This window comes from Neolamprologus multifasciatus, chromosome 8 (assembly GCF_963576455.1).
Source record: "Neolamprologus multifasciatus chromosome 8, fNeoMul1.2, whole genome shotgun sequence".
Lineage (NCBI taxonomy): Eukaryota > Metazoa > Chordata > Actinopteri > Cichliformes > Cichlidae > Neolamprologus > Neolamprologus multifasciatus.
Window position 1 is genome coordinate 22502571 of NC_140446.1, and position 22645 is coordinate 22525215.

A 22645-nucleotide genomic window follows, 5' to 3' on the forward strand; every position below is an offset into this window, starting at 1 on the left:
TGCAAACTGCAAGCTTTTTTGTAATGTCTTTATGCAGTTATCAGGAATACTTTTCCAGTTATCTTAAAGAACATTCAAAGCTCTTTTTTGGCTATTGACTGCATTTTATTCTGTTTTTTGTTAAAACGATACCACAATACTGCAACGCATATTATTGAGGTCCAGGCTGTGGGGAGGCCAATCAATGACTGATAAGGTTTTTTTGTCTAGATATGCTTATACTGCACTGGCTGCTAGTAACAAAGATATAAATAACAGTAAAAAGTAGGCTGCAAACCAGTGCATGTTATTTTGGTGGCAAAACTTTTTCTGTGCTTCCATTTTTGGTTAGTGAAATTCTCTTACCTCATTAGTTTCTTACACCACAAATGATGATTTTATGCTTCATAAACCGCATCATGGCAGCGAAAATGCGTAATCTAACACAGTGGCTACAAAAATTCTTAAGCCACCTTTCGTTTCTTAATCGTTTTCCGGAAACATGGGACAGAGGCTCAGGAATTTAATGAAATCATGAAAACAAGGAAGTACATTATTGTAGAGTTCGAGCTTGAGAATCAATATTTGATACCGTATGAGCACCTTTAATGTTTACCACAGAGTGAACTTTCTCAGGCAGCTTTCCTGTAATTTCTCCAGGCTTCTCAGAAGACATTAAAAGCTCTTCTTTGGATCTTGGCTGCCTTTTTATTGTTCCCTGTCAAGATGATCCCTCACTGCTTCAATAATGTTGAGGTCTGAGCTTTGGGGAGACCAATCCATGACTGGTTGTATCCCATTGCGTGTTTTTCTATCCAGGTATGCTTTTACTGCATTACTGAAAAATTAAGCTCAAGAACACTTTAAAAAAATGTAAGTCCGCTTTCAAGCAAAGTTCTGAAAAATGAAGCGGAATTCACAGCACATTGTATAGGAATACATTTATGAACTGCTAATCAACACTCTGTTGCGCTGTCTTATGACTGACTGGATTTTGTAGCCATCCACTCACTCCAGCGAAGACAACCCCAACATTCTGGCAGACGTTGAAGATGGCTGGCAGATTCTGTTTCTCCACTGTAGCTCTAACTTGTACTTACATTGCTGAAGAGGTCCCGATGTAGCTTCAGATTGTACAATCATTGCCATAGAACTTGTGCCACAACATATAGAAGCAGAAATACAGCTTAGACGTCACTGTTGTGTATGCAGTATGTTTAGAAAGCAGCCATTTCCATATCAATCTATCAATCAATCATTCTTACAAATGCGGTGTATTACCTTTGTACTTACCTAAGATATCAAAAGATCTCTTTTCATGATAATTTGTTTTGTGCAGACTAAGAATGCTGAATCTGGGGTGAGTGGTCATGAAATGTGAGAAGAATTGACATGGCTGTTTTTCTCAGACTGTTCATCAGGCATTCTGTCTAAAAGGCTTTGGAGCTGTCAGGAACACATGAAAGAAACAAGCAATCAGGTTATTGTCCAACAATCAAACCACCAAGGTCTGCGTGTGCTTAAAAATCCAAGCTCAGTTTAATGACTTGTTTTTTGTTTTTTTTATATATATATTTATATATTATTCCTACAAATACTGGTTTTCACCACTTTGAAAAACGTTCACTTTCCTTAGTAAACCAAGAAAGCTAGAAATATCCTACAGTGAAAAAGAAAGACAAAGACAAACCATTGTTGACCAAAAAACAAAAACAAAAACAAAAAAAAAAAAGAAAATCACAAAAAGACATGAAAATAACAGTTAAATGAAATTAAAAACAACATCCTGTACAAACACTATGGGCCAATAATTTAAGAAAATAGTGTCTCTAAATATTGCTTTGTACCTCCACTGACCAGGTCCGCTCTGTATTAACACCAGGCAGTTCATATGGCGACCGCAGTGGGCGCTAATAACCCAGGCGCTGATGTCACTCCAGAGGTTATGGGGTCAAGCTGCAGCCAGAGAAATATTTGTCGTTCTCTTCTTCTCTGGCTGTTTTGGCAGTAACAATACAAAGACGAGGGATGGTCACACTACTACAGTACTGCACTCCTTATGAAACCAAGGATGTTTTTACTGTTTGTTGTAGTTTTACCATTATTACTTTCTACAGCATTATTACTAGAACTATCACCATCACAGACACACAGAGTGCATCGTGTGTTTATGTGTGTGGAGGGTTCGTCCGGCTGTGTGTGTGTGTGTGTGTGCGTGTGTGTGTGTGTGTATTCGAGTATTGGTGTTCAGTGCTCAGAGCTTGTTTTCTCAAAGGAGAAGCTGGGAAGAGTTAATAACTTGGAGTTGGTGTTGGGGTTCGGTGAACCTCCGTCCTGTCCTGAACCCTCTCCGACCGCCAGGTCAAAGGAGTCCTTGGAGTCACTGGAGGGTGCTCTCCTCCTCAGGTAGGTGTCCCGGTTGGGTAGGGGAGGGGGCATCCCTAACCCAGTCAGTCCCATGCCACCGAGCCCACCCAGGCATGGGTAGAGGCCAGACTGGGGTTCCAGTCCCTCAGGGGGGTCCACAGATATACAGGGTGGGCTCATTTTCTTCTTGCGGCGGGGGGAGGTCTGAGTGGGGATCTGGCTTTGAATCTGCAGGCTGTCGGCCCGAGACACAAAGCCGGAGGAGGTGGAGTTGGTGCTGCACTGGGGGCTGGAATCAACCGGGGAGCAGACTTCCACAGAGTGGCGCCGTGGGTCGTCCAGCCAGGAGTAAGGGCGGGGGCGGGGCAGGAGGGCGTTGCGGGCCTGCGTGTCAGCGCTGTGGAACCTCTTCAGCTGCCTCAAACATGGACTCCGACTTTCCTGGCAGCCCGCGTAGCTGCCGTAACCCTCGTTCCCGCCGCTGCTGCTGCTGTCCTCGGCCGTGATGTCATCGCTGCCGGCCAACACCACCTGGTTAATAAGGGACACTTCCCGATCCTCTGACACCTCCTGCTGGGGCGGCCTGGCGGGTATGGGAGGGGGAGGCGAAGGGCAGGGGGAGTAGGAGGCGAGGCAATGCTGGTCGTGGTGCTGGGTGTGCACTGTGCTGGGACGTGATGGCTTAGGGGAGGCGCCCGGTGTGGCAGGGACCAGGCACAGAGCTGGTTGTTGAGGAGTAGGGTGATGATGATGATGGTAGGAAGAGGGAGAGCTAGAGGAGATGGAGGGGGTAGGGGATGGAGGGAGGCCAAGAGAGGCCACATTCACGAGTCCTTCACTGCTTTCCCCTACGTCGGTACAAAGGGCCTCCTGAGAATCAGTAGACACCGCAACCTGGAGAACGGGTGGGGGGAGGGGAATTAAAGTAAATGTGCAATGAGAGGAAGGTCGGGAGGGGCAAGGGGGATGAGAGGGGGGAGATTGGTTAGTGATAGATGATGAGGGTGAGAAGCAGCAGTTTGGGTCAAAGTTCACAGTCTGACCAGCTTACTGTCACAGTCCTCTGTGTACTATTTTAGTTTTCTAAGAAACATTATTGTGATAATTGTAAGATGATGTTGCTCAATGTCAATATTTCAGATTAAGATTTCTCAAGAGTAATTTGGGTAAGAAACATCTGACATTAGCAGATACTTTCTGTGCTTTCACATTCATGTGTTGAAGGTTTAAAGTTACTCTGTGCTCTGACGTTTAAAAAAGAAGCCAAAAAAACTTGTTTGTGTCACGTAGGCATTGTAAGATTTATGTCTCATTCTTCAGTTCAATTCATTTGAATTCAATTCAATTTTATTGAGAGGCACTTCATAATGTATCTGATTTAATTTTGAAAGTAAACCTTTTTGCATTTTTTTCATGCAAAATAATGAGAAAATTATGGTTGCCTTGGGAGGCAACTTAAGGAAACACCGGTAAATTTAAAACACTGCAAAAAGCCAGAAACCAAAACATGTGAAGGATCGCACTGAGACGTGTTTACACGACGCAAAGGAATCTTCAGCATCGGGAGGGAGAAAAAGGTGTGAGGTAATATGTCTTTTAATCATGTGATTCATATAATACTGTAGCTACATGTTTGCTGTTAGCCATTTACTGTTAGCTTGGTACTTCTGCAATTCAGTTTCATTTTATTTATATAGTACCAAATCACAACAGCAGTTGCCACAAGGAACTTTATACTGTAAGGTAAAGACACTAAAGCGAGACAAAAAAAACCCCAACAATCAAATCGCCTTTCAGTGAGCACTTGGTGACAGTAGGAAGGAAAAACTCCCTTTTAACAGGAAGAAACCTCCGGCACAACCAGGCTCAGGGAGGGGCGACCATCTGCCATGTATGTTAGAGGTTGCAGTTCTGCAACTGTTTTGTCACTTTATTGTCACCGAAGAAACACTTCCATTTTGTTTTTTTAGTTTTACTTTGGGAGTTTTGTTCTGTGCTTTTGGGGTTTATTTGTTTGTTTTTTGTGAGCTTTGTGGCACTTCTGTTGTGTTTTATTCAACTTCCATTGTGTGTTGTTTTTTTTCTATTTACATTTTGTTTTGCGTGCTTTTGCAGCATTGACTGGTGTTTTCCCAAATTGCAGGGCCACTATAGCAAACTGAAAAAATAACTACTTTTATTACAAATCACAATGTGAGACATAGAAATCTTATAATACTTAAAAATTGCCACAACATCATAAATAGCTTGGAGTCCAATACGCAGCCAAAACTGTTGCAATTTTTCAGTAGGTTATTTTATTCTTTAAACAAAGAAGCAAAAAAGTGTTAAGTACAAGCAATTATTTCAGTGTTTATGTTTTTGACTTCATTTTTTCTACTTCCAGATCAGCGTGATGGCACAAAGAGGGGATATTCCTAATATGGTCATCTCAGGCTACGTCCACACTAGCCCGGATAGATTTGAAAATGGCGTTATCGTCGTTGTGCATCCACATTGAAACGGCCGAAAACGCTTACGTTCCAGTACTGCGCATGCGTAAAACGCAAGAAGATTCAGCCTGCTTCATTTTTGTCTGCTGTTTATTTACTTTCGGGCTCGTTGAAACGTCGCGGCAAAATGGCGAGGAAAAGCACCGCGTTTTTTAAATGGACTAACAATGAGGTGGAGTTGTTGCTGCGACTAACACAAAAGTAGAAAGTTGCAAAAGCGAAGCAGAATAAAGAATTTGAAGAAAAGCTATCTGAAGCATGTACAAACTGATATTAATCTTTAATAGGGCTGTCAAAATTGAGAGCAAACAAAAAAACTGCTGTATAATGCCCTTTGCTATCTTTGTTTAATTGGTCACATGACTGCATCACATGACTAAAATGCGTCATCGTTTTCGAAAGTCTCCGTTTTCGCTGTCCACAATGTGACGCGAAAGCACTGTCTTCAAATGTATTTGTTTTCGAGACCATTTTGAAAACGCTGTGTTTTCCTTCGGGGAAAACGCCGACTCAGTGTGGACAGGAGGCCAAAATGGAGAGAAAACAATGCGTTTTCAAACAGAAACGCATTCGTGTGGACGTAGCCTCAGGCACACAGCTATGTATGTTTGTGACAGGCAGAATTAATTGGAGGACGCCTTTATAGGCAGACAATCTAACACACAGGTGTCAAACTCTAGGCCTCGAGGGCTGCTGTCCTGCTTGTTTTCCAACTAACCTGCCCTTGTAGCTTCTTACTGGCAAAGCACACCTGATCCAGGTAATCAGCAGCAGGTAGAGCAGGGATATCTCAAAAACAAGCAGGATGCCGGCCCGAGGACTGGAGTTTGACACCCCTGATCTAACATGTCTCATTCCAGTATACTACAAATAAAGATTATTATGCTCGTTGAATCCTGCAAAGATCTAGTAGATTTAGAGAAAGATGACCCAGGTAGATGTTTCGGCACATTACATTCATCTGAATAATTTACCCTGAACTTTAAGGCATATATTTTCACTAATTCAACTAATAACTCTGTCCATTAATAAGGTTTCGAACAATATAGCTAAACACATATGTGAATAATATTTTAAAGAACGAAGGTAGCTGGGAAAAGTGTATAGTATTTTATTGTTTTGATTATTGTTTTGTTATATTTTGGGGTTTTTTATGGACTGATTGACCGCTGGCTGACACGGTGAGCTCCGAGCCAGACCAAATGACCGTCTAACCTATGACCATTCATACAAAACCCTGTTAGCCGTCAGCACTGCAGTTTCACGAAGAGTTTGCAACCAATTGTGATCACCCTTACCTCTATTCAGAACCATGTACAGGGTGTGAGGTCAGCAGGCTGAGGGAAAACAGTATGTAACGACTGCAGTAGTGGAAAGGTCAATAAGCACAGTGGTTGCTAAAATGTCCCGATGAACACATGACTTTTTCTTCATCTCTCACAGACTTGGGAGAGGGCATTGATACCAGGGTGCTTGAATCTAACAGTGTTGAATTGGGTCAGTTCGAATATGCTCTTAAATCTATAGAGATGAGGAAATAAAACATGCATGAGTTTCAGAGCATAGCACTCGGAGCAGTGTTTGGATTTATGGGGGTTTCCCTGCATGAGAATGTTGTAACCACAGTGACACCAAGTGGGCGATGGTATCACAAGCAGGCCTGGCCAATCACCAGCCACAGCAATGCAACACCAGGTAGGAAATCATAAGAGTGCACACTGGAACGAAGCTTAAAAGGATCACCCTGTCAGAGTTAATTTTTCAAAACTATTTTTATAAGCAAAACTGACTTAATAGTACCATACTCAACTATTAATAACTATTAAAGCACTAACCTAGGCAATACAAAATTCTCTGGTGCTCAATAATCATAATTCTGAGTAGAAAATAGCCAAACGCAACTGGACAGCACTTGTTGTTTTGTAGCAATCCCCTGAGTTGTATTTGTTTGTAATATATTAAGTGCACTGTACCATGAGTGACATAGCCACACTACACCTGTATCTTGCTGCAATACATTCTATCATGTGACTGGAAGATCCAGTTATGAGATGCTATGTAGTTCCAGTCACTTGCACAAATCAATAAACTCTCACTAAGTTAGCTCCTTACAGGCTAACTAACTACCTGTTGAGAGAGTTAAAGATACTCTGTGGCTGATGCTTAGCAGTAGACAAACATTTGGGTCAATGAGTGGCAAAGAAGGGAGGGGGGGCAAGAGAGGACTCTGTATGTGTGTGTGTGTGTGTGAATGCAATAGTGTGTTTGTTGGGCTGTCTCTCTGAAGATGAACATGGAGTCCAGTGTTTCTGAAAGGCCCAGTGGTAACTAAAGTCTACTGTCTGTTTCAGAAACAGGAGTATCTGTGTTTGAACAGAAGCTCAGGGTCGGGCGGCTTTTGGGCCCAGCTGAGCTGAGATCAAAGACCAACAGATACAGTGTGGAAAAATGAGACAGCAGATCAGTTAATAATAAACAAAACCCCAGGAAGAAGAAGACAGACAGAGGGGGGGAAAGTGAATATGTTTAGAACATCCAACACGGAAAGCTTTAAATGATTCTCTTTCATGGAGTTTTAGAGCTACTCTTGGGATAGACTCTTTTGAATTAAGATTAAAGGCCTGATTTATCAAAAAAGGCATATTATAGGAGCATTAATTTCTGTTTGGTAAAGCAGACAATTAATATTCCAAATGTGATTATATGATAGAGTTTTCCTTTTTGGTTAGTTTTGGGGATGTTTTTAAATAAGTTATGATGGCTGGGAATTTTGCTGATGTCTTTGCTGAGGCATTCTCTATCTGGATACCTCAAGGACCCGACGGGCTTTCAGGCTGCTTATTATCTAATTTGAAAGATAGTAAAGAACCTTACTATGCGTTTCCTTATCTGGACCACGGAGTAGATAAAAATGGTTATATAAAAATGTGAAAGGTTGCACGCAGAACTGGATGGCTATCACTGCTTTAGCGCATGCTCGTTTTTCTTGTTGTGACATAAAGTGTTTTAAAAGTCTTGAGCCACCCCTCATTTCTTAATACTTTGCTAGAGAAATGGAAAATAGCTGCAGAGATTTATTGAAAGATGTGTGTTACAATCTCGTGGAATGGAAATACAGTATATAAGGCAATGCAGTTCTAACACGCTTGATATTTGACTATTATTTTTTAACACACACACTCCCTGAACTCTTTTAGGTAAGCTTTCTTGAAAATTCTTTAAATACGTTCAAGGAATATTTCTCAAGGCTTGGAAGACATTCAAATGAGCAGTTATGCTAACACAAGATTATATAACAAAAAAAATCAATACTACTCACAAATATGCTCTCATCAGTTAGTTTAGAGTGGAACGAAATTGTGCCATATTGACAATTTTCATTAGATGTTGGTAGAAAGTTGTTTTCTTTTTCATTTGGACTGAACTAAGCTAGCTGGCCTGCGTAGCGCAGCTTGAAAGGGCAAGGTTAGCTAAACCATTTTTATGCTATGCTAACTGTGCTATGCTAACTTTGGTACAGAAAAGTGTATTTCCTTTCATTTTAATTTTGAGATTTCATCAGCATCTTATTTATATTTATATATATTAAACTGTTATTAATAATAACACTGTAATAAATACAATAAATAAATACATTTAAAAAACAGTGTAGGAGGCATGTTTTCTTATGGTTTACGGTGAAAATGAAGACACAATAAAACAATACTACCTAATACACTAAATGTTGAGCATAGTTAATACTTGTAGCCACAAATATCTGCAAAAATAAGGCTTGATCGTTTCATGTAAAACTGCCATTAGTTATCAAATTATTTTAATATTATATTAATAACAGGTACTAATATTTTGTTATAATGTGTAATTATTTTTTTTATTATAAGTTAGTGATTCAGCGTTATAGAAGAAAGCAGGAAAAAACGAAACTTTCTTTTTAGCCATTATGGTTTAAAAATAACTGCTTTCCATTCAATATATTATCATTTTTCTCCCAGAGTGGTTCTAATACTCATAACTCGTATCCCACCAATTCCACTGGCAGCAAACAGTAAAAACTCCAGCAGCTTGTATAAGCCTGTATAGAGTTTGGTTTGAACAGACAGTTAAGGACCACAGTCAAGTATAGACATCAGAGATATGTATTATCACACTAAGTAGTAAAAAGACAGGATAAAACTAGAAAAGTAAATTTGGAGTCAAGTGAAAATCTGAAACGGTGTGTTTTGCTCACCTGTCTGCGTAGCGTGCGGCTAAATGTGTGTGTGCGTCTAGACGGTGGGTTTCGTGGTATACTCTCTGAATCTGAGTGGCTGTGTGGGCTGATGGGTCTGAAGAGGTCTGTGGGAACGGTCAGCTGCTGGGAAAACTCCGCGGGTTGTGAACGCACCGAGCCACTGGAGCCTGCACACAAAGCACAGTGCTGGCACCTTCAATGAATGCACAACAGTTACAGTAGGTGTGTTTACCTTAGATAAAATAACCTCCTCATGCCACAATGCTTTATGTCAAAAATCAAGCCCACCCATTTCTGTTCTGTCCTAATGAAACACATTCTACGCTAAATGACAAGAGAAATGCGGCATTACCCGATTGGGCCCTGTGAGTGCCCAGTATGTGCTGGGGCCCCTGTGGGTGTGCTGCAGTGGGAGATGTTTGCCCCACGGGCTGTGGCGAGAGGAACATGTAGCTGTCGTTGGGTAGGGAGTGCGTGCGTCCCACCGCAGGCTTTCTGACGCTCAACAGGTTGTCGTCCCGAAGCGCCCCAGGATCGAGCTGCTCCGCCTGGGGAAGCAGAGAAAACAATCAGGGTCGCCCCAGAACAAGAAGAGCCTGGGCTGCTCTTTAACTCACTTACTCTCACACTCTTACCAGTACACTCACAGGTTGTCAACTGTCTAAGACACAATGTCAACAAAGAGGTGCTGATCATCAGCATACACAGAAAACACAGAGGATCTTTGCACATTGGAGTTGACTGGCACAGAGCTGCCACAGATCACAGAAACATTTCCAATTCCTTTTTTAAAGCATGTGACACTCTGCTTCTTGTGTCTGCTTTTAGCCTGTCGGTCGTATAACTTTACATTAAGCCGTGATTGTGTGTCAGCTAGGGCAGTGTCCTGCAGCCTGACCCATTAAAGAATCAGTTCCCATTCAGCACAGAGCTACAGGGGGTCCAACACACTTTACAACCCTGTAGCAAACACACGGCAGCTCAGAGGAGACTGAAAAGTACACCACCAGAGGACAGCATACAGCACATCTACAGAAGTTGGCTGACAGGAAAGGACTGCGAGAAAAGACGAAGACTCACACGTAAAGCACAAAGGAAAAGAAAGAAGGAGGGGAGAGAACAGAGTTTACACACAGAGAGAGAAGAAAGTGAAAAAAGTAGTCAAAGGAGAAAAAACTGCAAACTGGCAGGTAAGGAGGCGCACTACTCTACTGGACTGGACTGGACTGGAAAGTAAAACACACCAGGCTGAAAAGGCGGAATGAGAAATAAAGATAAATTTGTTTCACCAGGGTACTTCAAAGCCACTTGAACGCCTCTACCTCTTCACTCCATTGTCTTTATTTTTCTATTGCATTTGTCCCAGAACAATCCAATTAAGAGCACCTCGTTGGCCAGCGCTCTTTTTTTCTGATGATATATGTATTGATTCAGCAGCAACGCTGAGCCAAGGTGACAGTGACCCTCTCTGACCATGAAGCCATGTGATCATTAATGACCCAAACCGGTGGTTAATAACACGCTGACACCCAGACGACATTCAATTTCATTTTCAGAGCCTGTAGGATGGCGTGTTATAGAGGGATCTATAGATTAATTGCAGTGAGGACACATACATGGGCTGCAGTGCATGACGACATGTTCAAAGAAAATAATGAACGGGGACCCATCCTGGCACCCAAAGAATGCCAGGATGTGGAAGATGCCTTTCACCAAGACCCTTACTCACTGTTATACTTAACACAACGTCTCATTTGTTTAGCAGTTGTCACGCATCAACTATGGTGTAAGTGACCCATTGTTATTGTATGTGCAAGTGTAAGCTTTCCACATTTTATTTATTTAATTATTTGGAATTAGTTACATAGAAAACAGAAAAAGTTCTCCACTCATATTTCCTATATTAGATCCAATTTTGACAAGTTCAATAAAGTCTCACACGTTTAAACTAAAGCTATAGCTTTAGAAGCAGCAGCTTTAGCAAAGAAGCTAACAACATGGCCGACTCCAAATAGAATTGTAATGAGCTGCATGCCAAAGAGCTCATTCAGACGTTCTATGTAGAAAGAAAAACAAGTGTGTGGTTTTTACCTATTTTCAAAAATAAGTAATTAGTGGTACATATAAATGCTATCTTCTTTTTTTAAAAATATATTTTTAGCTAATTTAGCATCCAGTTGGCTTCCCCTTGTTAAACCCCAGTGTGTAAGTTTGGTGGTGGGGAGGGTCAGGTGACTTTGGAAATACCCAGTGAAGGAGACAGTACAAGCCACTGCAGAGGGGAAGGAGAAGAAATAACAATGGAGAAAGATGAAGAGAGGAACTGTCAGTACATTGCATTCCAGAGTGGTTAGAAATAGGGGGTTAAAATCGTCGGGGGTTGAGTCGTCTGTCAGAGCTAGGGACCAGGAATTCTCAGAGGCCAGAGACAGAGCATCCATCTCCGCTAGAGGGATCTAGGCAGGAAGAGACAACCGCTGGTGAGCAGAGAAAACAAAGGCGCACTCTGTGCAATACATAAATAGAAGGACGTTACACAGATAAAACCTGAAACTAACAGAAAATACAAGTTGAAAAAAAACCACATATAAACTAGAAGTATGTAGCAGAGCAAAACAACAGAGGAAGAAGGACAAAGTAAAAAAAACAACAAAAAACGGCTGTATTTAGTCAGCTGTTAGTGGACTTTTTTTGTGACACAGGCACAGCAGAGAGATTCTTTAACAGCAAAATATGATGTCAGTAAGACATTACACGACAGGACGGGGATTCATTTACATTAAGCACTAAATGAAGCACTAAAGCACTAAAGCACAAATAACCTAATTTTCTAGGGACCTCTTGTAAAACACCTCAGAGATTGGCTTCATCTCTGAGTGTTTCAAAGTCTTCAGTATTTCTTGTTTACGGAGCCCCGCAAGGGACATGGGAGAAAAAAAGTTACGATGAACTTTTGCGAGATCTCGCAAAACTAACTTGGGATCTCACAAAACATTTGCGAGATCTCGAAAAAGTTGAATTCCAACAATGGCGGCAGCTACGTAGTTGTAATATTACTCTTTCTGGGTCACAAAATAAACTTTTAAGATATTTTGAGGCGTAAATATACTTGTGTAAACGTCAAATATCTGCTCGGTTTACAAGACATCAGATATTTGCAAAAGTGCTGCGACGTTTTTGGAGATCTGACACCCACCATCTCGAAGCTAACGGGAGGTTGAAACCTACGGAGCCAGGTTTCAACTGGCTCCGTAGGTTGAAACCTGGAGCCAGTACGGAGCCAGGGCTCCGTACTGGCTCATGTAAAAGGAGCTGCTATTTTCTTTTTTTGCCTTCACACTGGTTTAACAGGGGAAATTGTTTCTGTCAGGCAAACGGGTCATTCGTGAATAACAATGCAGGGACTGAAACATATCAGAAGGAGAACATTGCCCTGTGGCATCTAATGCTGAGATCTCAAACCCATTTAAAGCTTTTAGAAGATGGGGGTTTTACAGCGCTAATGTCATTGTGCCAAATTTGGCTTCAAATGAGAAAAACAGACACCCAGATGCATTATTCAGTGGCTCAAGTGATCCATAGCCTATTGATTGAGCCACATCTGTGCAGGATTTAACAGTGTGTGATCTGCTGGCTTTAGGTGGTTATCACTCTGCTGTGACTGACTGGCAAATGACACAATCACCTGAGTAAATGCACAAGCATTGTCACGTCCTCATACAGATACAGAAACACGTTGTGTAGGGGAGACGGGCAAACTTTTAACCACGCCACTGAGGCTGCAGAAGCAGACCAAAAACCTGCCAAGCATGAATGAGTGTAAGTGAATGAGGGAATGAGCTCATAGTTGAGGCGGGACATGACGCACTGTGCTTTGGTGGGCAGCGAGGCTGGTTAGTGAGGGGAAAATATTCAGTGAAGAAGAATGCCAGTACAAAAATGGTAATGGCTGTAGGGCTGCAGGATATTAAACAGACAGGGATGTCTTTATTTAATAAAACTGAGTTCTTTGGACAGTTCATACTTCTGTTTGCTGCTTTCTAGGCTAAGGCTTATGTATATACTGTAAAAAACTATTTGCCCCCATTCTCATTACTTGTATTTTTTTACTTCCATGTTTTAGATCAGGAGTGAGGAACTCCAGGCCTCAAGGGCCGGTGTCCTGCAGGATTTAGATATTACCCTGGGTCAACACACCTGAATCAAATGACTAGTTCATTACCAGGCCTCTGGAGAACTCCAAGACATGTTGAGGAGGTAATTTAGTCATTTAAATTACCTGTGTTGGATCAAGGACACATTTAAAACCTGCAGGACACCAGCCCTTGAGGCCTGGAGTTGGACAGCCCTGTTTTAGATCATCAAACAAAATTTAATATTAGACAAAGGCAAGGAAATACAAAATGCAGTTTTTTGATTAGTGGGAAAGAATGCTATCCAAACCTTACCTATGTGGAAAAAGTGAAACATGTAAGTGTGACAAACATGCTTTGAGTGAATTAAGTATTTGATCCCCTACAACTCAGCCAGAATAACCACAGAATCTGTTTCTCACATACTTAATCTTTCAGCATCATGGACCAAAGACCGGTCAGAAAACAGGGACAAGACTGTTGACTTACACAAGGCTGAAATCATCTACTAGACCAACAGTGAGAAGCTCGGTGAGAACTGGTAGAAATATAAAATGAACATCATTAAAATTTTGCCTCATGGGATGAGACTGATCGTGAAAAAGATGGTGAATCAACCTGAACGCAAACACGGGAGGAACTTGTTAATGATCTGAAGGCAGTATACCATACTGTAATGGATATTACAGTCCATGCAGGGTCTGTACTGTTCAGGAATGCACATGTACACACCGGTCTTAAGTTTGCCAGTGAACATCTAAATAACTCAGAGAAGGTTTGGGAGATAAATTGAGTTGCTTGGCATCAACTCGAGCTGCCGTGTTTGGAGGAAGAGAAATGCTGAGTATGGCCTAAAGAACACCATCTACCCTGTCAAGCACAGAGTTGGAAACATTATGCTTTGGGGCTCTTTCTGCTAATGGGTCTAGGTTGAGTTTAACACATCACCTTGTACTGTAAAATCTTGGATGAGAACCTCTTTCCCTCATCCGGGTCATGCATGGATCTTCCAACATGACAGTGACCCAAAACATACCATCACAGCAACAAAGCAGTGGCTAAAGAAGAAGCACATTAAGGCCATGGAGTGGCCTAGCCAGTCTCTTGACCTCATTGCTATAGAAAATCTGTGGAGGAAGCTCAAGCTTAAAGTTGCCTAAAAACCAGCCAAGAAACCTAAAGGATTTAGAAAGTTTCTGTAAAGAGGAGTGGTCCAACATCTCTGCTTAGATCTGAACATCTTACCACTGTACTTGCCAACAAGGGTTTAATAATAATAACTCAATAAATAATGAGTCATGTTTTACTTGGGAATCAAATACTCATTTTACTCAGTGATATGTAAATCAATTGTGTAATGTGCTTTTATAAGACCATCATAAAAATTAGAGAGTGTTCATTTCTTTGTAAGCAAGCAAACAAATTCAGCAGGGTATTAAATAATTTGCTTTTTTCTCTAAACTAGGTGCAAGCAAACACACCCATCTCTTGATTAATGTTCTTTTAATTGATGACATCACTATCTCTGCTGCCTATTTAAACACTTTATAAACATTATTAGCATCAGTTAAAACTCTTTAATTTTTTTTGACGCACTACAGTCCAACTAACTAGTAAATATTCAATTAGTACACCTTTGTTTTTCATTTTATGATCTATAGTATCCATATTATCTATATTACCTTTATACTTATAAGCTCAGCTAACAATCAATACTTCATTTATTATCGATTGATAATTTGTAGTGTTACTAAAACAAGTGTGTGTATTATATTAATAGCATCAGATGTGACAGTACAAGATAAATATTAGTATTTTCGTTACTTCGTACTTGAGCAGCCCTACATGGTGCACACAGATAAAGACACTACAAAACCACACATGACATGGAGGAGGCGATCCATCAGGGATGCTTCTGGTGATTATTGACCTTCTTGTCGGTGCTGTGCTTGCTGGGCTTGGGGGGCAGCGCGTAGTAGTGGCAGATAGAGCCGGACAGGTTGTCCATGAGACTCATCTCCCCCTCCATTGAACCCTGGATGACCAGGGAGACCGAGTCAAAGAGTGCCCTCCGCTGGACAAACTTGGATAATGCAGAGAGAATAGAGAGAGAGAGAGCGGAGACAGAAATAGAGGAAAAAAGAAAAGAAAAAAGAAGAAGACAAGGACAGGGGGAGAGTTACATACAAAGATACATGAATAAGTATGGACAGAAGAATGGATCACAAAGAAAAGGACAGTCAGTCAGGCAGAAACAGTTATAGAAACACAAAAGACAAGAGAAACATCTCAGAGGGATCAAATGCTCTCTTGTGGGCTGCTAAGGGCTTCTTACTAAATGACCTGTCGATTCTTTCAAATTGCACAGCAATGTAGTAAACAAACACCTCTTAGTCAACAGCAATGTCTTACCACTCAAACCCACAAGGGGGCACTACAAGACTGCAGCAGAGCTGGTCTTCAACAAGGCTGGGGAGAAGAGTGTGACTTAACCGCTCACGAGCATAGGGAAGAAGGATAAGATCTTAGGGAGGGAGGGATAACGATAGCGAAACCTCTATTTCCTATCCCCCAAAGTTCCCCGTTGTCTGGAAATAGCTGTTGAAGTGAACAACAAGGCCCTGTGGTCCAGCTTTCCCATGGCACTGTGACCTGTCTGTGACTGGCATGTCCTCTAGAGGGATCAGCTAAACACAGACACACACATAACCACACACACACACGTAGCCGTGAATGCACACAAATTGTAAAGCATCCCGATATGGGCCAGCGTGGGTCACACAGCATAATAAATCTGCGCAGCTATATTTTCTGGATGTGACTGTGCATAACCAAGAAAGACCCAGACATTTGCAAACTAGCGTCTGATATGCGAGGGAGCTATGTCCAGTCCTGCGTAGTACATGTGCAGCAGACAAAGATCTTCACCTGAGAGCTTCAAAATATGACAACCGTTTTGGGTACGTTTCAGATAAATGCATCCATTTGTATTCTGAGATGATGCCAGGCTGTCTGGTAAACACAGCCTAATATAGCCATCCCTGGCTTGGTTTATTTATGGGTGGACTACAGTTATTGTACCGAGACCAGCGAAGAGCAAGTAATCAACTTTTTTAGATGACGTGCCACATTCTCAGCATTACTCAGCGCGAGCTGCTGAATCGACAATGAAGGGGTCATCTAATGAGCCTCACAGCCTGGCCCCGGTTCCAGCAGTGTCCAAATCATCTTATAATGCACAACAGAATTAAAAATCATGTTTCCAGCTTGGTACAAGCTAATCTGAGTAACTGAATTAGGTCTATTCTTTTTTTAATGGGATTATCTGGCAAATAACAGTGATGCTTTGTTGTGAAGTACAGATTGACTTTTTTTTGAGAGACAGAGAGAGAAAAAAAAGATTAGTTTGGCGACAAGATTCTTTACCTCCAGTTGGGGCTCTGTGCATGAAGGGGATTCTGCTCTGATGCCTACAGAGTCTCTGGTTATATCAGCAGTGGGTGAATCCATAGGACCATCCCTTTCCTGCTCTGTATCCACTCCTCTGGGAGACCTCCAGGGGGAACCCCCAGAGCTCGACCTGTCCATACCCAGTGTCAGAGGGTTGGGCGACCTTGCTGCTATGTCCCCCGCTTCCATCTCCAGTTCCAGCATCTCTGCCTCCAGCTCTGCCTCCTCCTTGGCTTCCTTGTTGCTCTCCTCCAGGTGCTTCATCAGTACTGCGATGACCACATTGACCAGGACAAACTGAGCGGTCAGGACAAAGGAGACGAAGTAGATGGGAGAAACCACAGTGTTGTAGCAGGTGCCTGTTTCTTGGGCGCAGTCCCTCAACGTATCCTGGAAAGACCGTACAGACGGTGGATTTAATAGTATTCTATAATGATAATAATAATGATGGATTGCATTTATATAGCGCTTTTCGGGACCCCTCAAAGCGCTTTACAATACCACTATTCATTCACTCTCACATTCACACACTGGTGGAGGCAAGCTACAGTTGTAGCCACAGCTACTGACAGAGGCGAGGCTGCCACATCGTGCCATCAGCCCCTCTGGCCATCACCAGTAGGCGGTAGATGAAGTGTGTTGCCCAAGGACACAACGACCGAGACTGTCTGAGCCGGGGCTTGAACCGGCAACCTTCCGATTACAAGACGAACTCCCAACTCTTGAGCCACGATCGCCCGTAAATGTTCTAGTTAAGAACATGCACCTACAGGTGGGTGACCATTCGCAGCCGATGATTATTACAACAGGAAGAAGAACAACTTTATAAGAACAACTTTGTACTGGTTTGCAGTGACCCACCACTCAAGTTGGCTTACTGATGGATTTAGCTACTGGATGTCTGCCAGGTGTCACCTAAGCTCATTTTAATCACTGATGTTAGGCTGGTCTGTGGTGTTTTTACATTTGGGAGCATTTTAAAGTGAATTATCTCACCATTAATAATGCTTCCTGGTTAACTGTACTAACACACCATCCAAAATATCTGTGCTTTGGTTTTGGTGGTGAAGATCCAGTATTTTATTCATGTGTTACTAATTAGCATGAATCTCTGTTTGTTTAAAATCAACTTAAGCTCATAACTTAGCTGTACATCCTCCTATGGCTTATTCAGTAACACTGGGGAATAAACAGGACGGCATCCTCCTTGAGACTTGGAAATATCGGTCATTGCCTTGTAATTGCACTGATTTTTGTTGCTGTTAGAGCATGTGGAACACTCAACTTCTGGGTGACCTCTTTCGAGCATAAGGCAATCTGCCTGCAAACAACACTGCAACTGCGACTGCAATCACTCTCAGAGTGCTGAAGTTTTGCAACTGACTGCCAACACAGTGCAATTATCTAACTCAGTCTTTCTGCAGTAGGAAACTCCACTCAACTGGTTGCATTCTGATTGCAGAGCACTTCTGTCATTTTGCCGTTGAATCACAGTCCTGCAGCAACTACTTTACAATTTGTGGAAGAGTTTCTGTTGCAAACACACAAGATTCTGATTGGAACCTGAATATAAGTAGTGAATGTTTGTGTGTGCAGATGGCAACAGATTTCCATTGTGTGCCACTTTATCAGATAATTGATAATTGTATGTATTTGCTAGCTTGACCACATTTAACTGCAGACTGATTGTCTTAATAGCATTTTGTCGTTTTCTTAAACAACAAAATCACTTTAAAGACGGAAACTGAGCTGTGGCAAACCTGGTCCCCATCTTCAATGTAACCATTTCATAGCAAAACTGCGAGTTCGTTGCACTCTGTCCCAATAAGGTGCGTCATGCTGTGGTCTCCAACCACAGTCCTCCAAACTGTAAATGCAGTATTATTTGAATATAGCCACATCTGGCTACAAAAATACGATGGCCGCACTAAAGACTGACATCAGTTTTTCAGTTTTTAAACCAGAAGTTGACATTATGAACAACTTATATACAAAAATGGGTAACGAGGTGGAGGCTGAGGGGGTCCCACTGGTGTGAAGGTCCCAATGTGATGTTTTTTTCATCCATTACAAGCACAGTCATATTGCGGAGTCATTTTAAAACAGAACTGGACCTGCAGAATGTGCAGACACTAAAGAGTGAATGTAGAGTATGAGTGGTCTATGGATCTGAAACTGCAGAGTTGGTTTCACCTTCATTATGCCATTCCAGTTGTCTCCAGTGGAAACTCTGAAGAGCAGCAGAAAGGCCATCCCAAAGTTTTTAAATGTAGCGTAGCGCCCCAGACCCTCACAGGGGTGGAGTTCATCACAAACTGCAGAGACAAAAGGGAAGTGGGAGGAGATAAACAAAAAGAGGATTAGCCAGAGAGTAAAGGAGAGAATGAAACAAAAAAAGATAGCAGTGTTCATGGCTTTCAGTTGGATTTTCCTGTAATATAATAGTTACTGTGATAGCATTTTGTAGCTCTGAAAGCTTCAAGATACAATTAAGGAGATCAATACAGTATTTCAACAAAGGATTCGAGAAAGCAATTAATATCAGATCAATTAAGCCCACAGAGGGGAGTGTTAAATGCTCGGTGTATGCCCGTGAATGACCTGAGTGGAAACTAAGAGATTTCATTTTCTTCTTTTTCTACTGCCTGCACAGTATCTCTTTATTGTGCATGTGTTCTTACTTAAGTCACCAAACAGCTCCACTCCCAGCGCTGCAAAGATAAAGAAGAGGAGCATGAAGAGAAGACCCAGATTGCCCACCTGCAGGGAGACAACAGGAAGGAAGAGAGCGATTAGTCAGAGGAGATAAAGCCCAGGGAAAATAAACCAATAAGGAGGGACAACAAACTTCTCATTCGGAGGCGGGGTAGAATGGAGGATGGTTCTAGAGCAGTTAGAGAAAGTATAAGATAAGCTGTAGTGACTGAGCATTTGTTAAAAAACACATCTCCTATCCAAGCGAATGCATGCTTCAATGATGTGAATGAGTGTGTGACACAAAGCAGGTAAAGATGGACAGCACCACAGCCTCCCAGAAGTGAAGAAAAAAATGATCTCAGACGTCAGCGCTGACATCTAGTGCTGCTGACATCACTCACAGCCAGTTGTTTATTGTATTCGGGTTGTTTATTTTGTTAATTTGAAAATTAGTTAATGTGTTACAATCTAGACAGCTAGCATGATCTGGTTATTCAGCTGGAAAATAATAAATTGACAGTGAGTGCAGGTAGGCTGTGTATAAAAGATTGGTGTCGCTTTTGGGTTTGTAAAGTGAAGTCAGTGAGGATGTGCCGTAACCTTGCATTGTTTCTGAAGGGTACAACTCCTCTGGAGTCCAACTGTGTACAAGTCTATTGGGGAGTCTGAGTTCATCTCAGTGGCTAGTTTAAGTCTCTCCGAGGACAACATGACTTTCAGCATCGTGACTGATGTGTCCAGTTTCAAAATGCTAAATCTGAAGGGCTATCTATTTATGATAATAAAGGTAAATGTGATTTGGTGTTCTCCTGCTCGTACACATATATTAATGCTGACTTGCACAATTACCTTGTTGGTCTGTGCTAGCCAATGATTGTAAAAATGACTTTTATAGAGTTAAGCTAGTGGATCCACCGCACAATTAGAAATTAGCTAGCATTTTGCCAATAAAGAGATGAGAAAAAACAAACAAACAAAAACAAAAACGAACAATGCCAAATAGAAGACAGATCATCAACGTCAAAAGGTTCCATTGGGCATGACTCTCTGGCCTCCTCCAAAATGGCAAAACATCAGCAGATGTTGGGTTTAAGCCAATAAAATCTATTACATTGGCAACCCACCTTGTGGACTAGAGAAGCCATGGATTTTGGTGTGTGTGATTTTACAACTGATTGGTCCTGACACATCTCTTTACCTCCCCAGACTCGATGGTCGTATAATCACAAAATACACTTAAATCTCAAATGACACCATCACAATGTTGCTTTTCCCAGCTAAACTCTTAAGCTACAAAATTACCTAATAAACGACTGAAAATACAAATCTGCACGTTTAAAAAAGCGCAATTAACAGGTATGTGATTTCTATGTAAAATCTAGCCTATAATACGCGGTAATTAGTAACTTTCAACCCACATATATATGTGTGTGATGAGTGTCCCAGCACAGAACAGAGCAGGCATCGAGATATGACAACTGACATGACATTGATTATTACACTCTATTATACAATATCATGTTTTGTCTGGTAAAATAATCTACTCGGTATGCAGTATTTTAACTGTTTGATTATGTTCTATTTTGATTTACTGTAAATTTAGAATAAACTTTTTTGTCCTTTATCTGCAGATTGTTTCGTATTTTCTTTGATAAATCTGTCTTTTTAATTTTTAGTACTCTTAGGGGTTGAATTACTTGGTGGTATTTAATCCTGACTGATTGTGTATTTGTGAGACCCTGATGAAGAGATAGAGTCGATAGGAGGTGTCATTGATCGATTTGTTTCAACTGGGCTTTCTCTTTTAGATTACATAGTTTTTCTGAGGCTCTTTTCCAAGTCTGCCACTGTGCGACTGAGTCAAATGCCTCTAGAGCCTTCAAGTAGCCTTAAAATTAACCTGTATATGGAGAAAGGACTTCCTAGCCAACCCATTTTTATATGCAGTCTACAAAATAAAGGTGAAAGATTGGAATAAAAATAAAAAGAGGAGCTGTAGAAAGTGATAGGAAAAACAAGGGATTAGAGCTTTGACACAGGGGTGGTTTAAATAATGAAAAGTGTTATGGTTTGCTGCTGTCAATGATTATCAGCATGTAGCAACCTGTTCACACCTCCACCACCCGCCTATCATCAGATTTATTAATAATGAACACTTCTGACAAGCTCAAGGAGCCTGGAACAACACTCGATCTCTGTGTCTCTCTGAAAAGGAACAGAGGTGTTATGAAAGAACATTGCGAATATAAGACTTTTTGACTTTCTGCAGAAGTTGTTCTAATTTACTCTGTCACCCACAAATCCACCCACCCTAGGGTTTAAAACAAAAACCTGAAGCTACATTCACTTTCCAATCTCTGCAGGGGGTTTCTAATGTAAATAAGGGTCTCTGGAGTTTAGCAGACAAAACCCGTGAGAAAGACGACGCCCTGAAACAGCAGAATCTGCAGCACACGCACAAAAAAAGGAAATGCTTTTGAGATGTAACTTTAGGGACAGTTTCTGTGGGATGTGAAATCCATGGAGGAAAAAAAATGCAGATGAGGACGGAAGGAGAGTTTCGCGGCTTTGGTGGGTGTTATTTAGCGGCGCGTACCTGAGGCAGGGCTTGCATAACGGTGTCCAGCAAAGCTCTCATCCCCACCGCCATCTTCAAGAGCTTCAATACTGTGGGGACACGCAAACACACAGAATGAAAAAACAAAATCTCACCAATATTATGATTTTTCAGTCTTACATAACAGAGCAGGCCTGCTGTGGAACTGAAAGGACACAACATTTCTCTCACTTACAGTCTAATCCTGCTCTGTTAGCTTAGTCACTCATTTTCTTGTATTAAACACCAGTGAGCTCTTAAGACGACATGACTGAGGTCATATCCCCCAGTGACTCGGTAGGGTTACCAGTGTGACTTGAGCACCAATTGAACTACAGCAAGAATGACAGATGATACATTGTAGCAAATGTGTAAACATTAACCCAAGGAAACAAAATTAGGCAGCAAATGACCCCCCCGCTCCTCCACAATACCCCCTCCTCCTGGGCAATCTTTGAATACACAGCACAAAAATCAGACAATAGATTTAAGACATAACACTTCTGTAAAATGCTTTTGTCATCCTAATTTAAGTGATTTGGGATTTATCAGCCAATAAAGACTCGCAACATAAACAGCTTGATAATACTTACTAAAAATTAGTAAAACTTACAGCAAATTAAAACTTAGTCAATATCCTCACTGTTAATGAAATGATAATAATTTTTACTACCTTCAGTTTTCAGTTTTCAGTTTTATT

The 22645-nt window shown here is 41.5% G+C and overlaps 1 protein-coding gene across 14 annotated transcripts in view; it reads right to left on the reverse strand.

Annotated features, from left to right (window-relative positions):
• Window positions 1-1488: 1488 nt before the first annotated feature.
• Window positions 1489-22645, reverse strand: part of cacna1g (calcium channel, voltage-dependent, T type, alpha 1G subunit) — a 234357-nt gene continuing 213200 nt past the window's right edge. For 10 of the 14 annotated variants that reach the window (XM_085170412.1, XM_085170420.1, XM_085170419.1 and 7 more), the window contains 9 exons: window positions 21946-22016; window positions 19334-19412; window positions 18846-18967; window positions 16629-17042; window positions 15133-15285; window positions 11403-11525; window positions 9422-9617; window positions 9067-9236; window positions 1489-3240 (listed from right to left, as the gene is read on the reverse strand). In XM_085170412.1, the coding sequence (XP_085026538.1) occupies window positions 2227-3240; window positions 9067-9236; window positions 9422-9617; window positions 11403-11525; window positions 15133-15285; window positions 16629-17042; window positions 18846-18967; window positions 19334-19412; window positions 21946-22016 (2342 nt within the window). In that variant the 3' untranslated portion in view covers window positions 1489-2226. The other 4 variants (XM_085170424.1, XM_085170423.1, XM_085170425.1 and 1 more) reach the window with 3 other exon arrangements.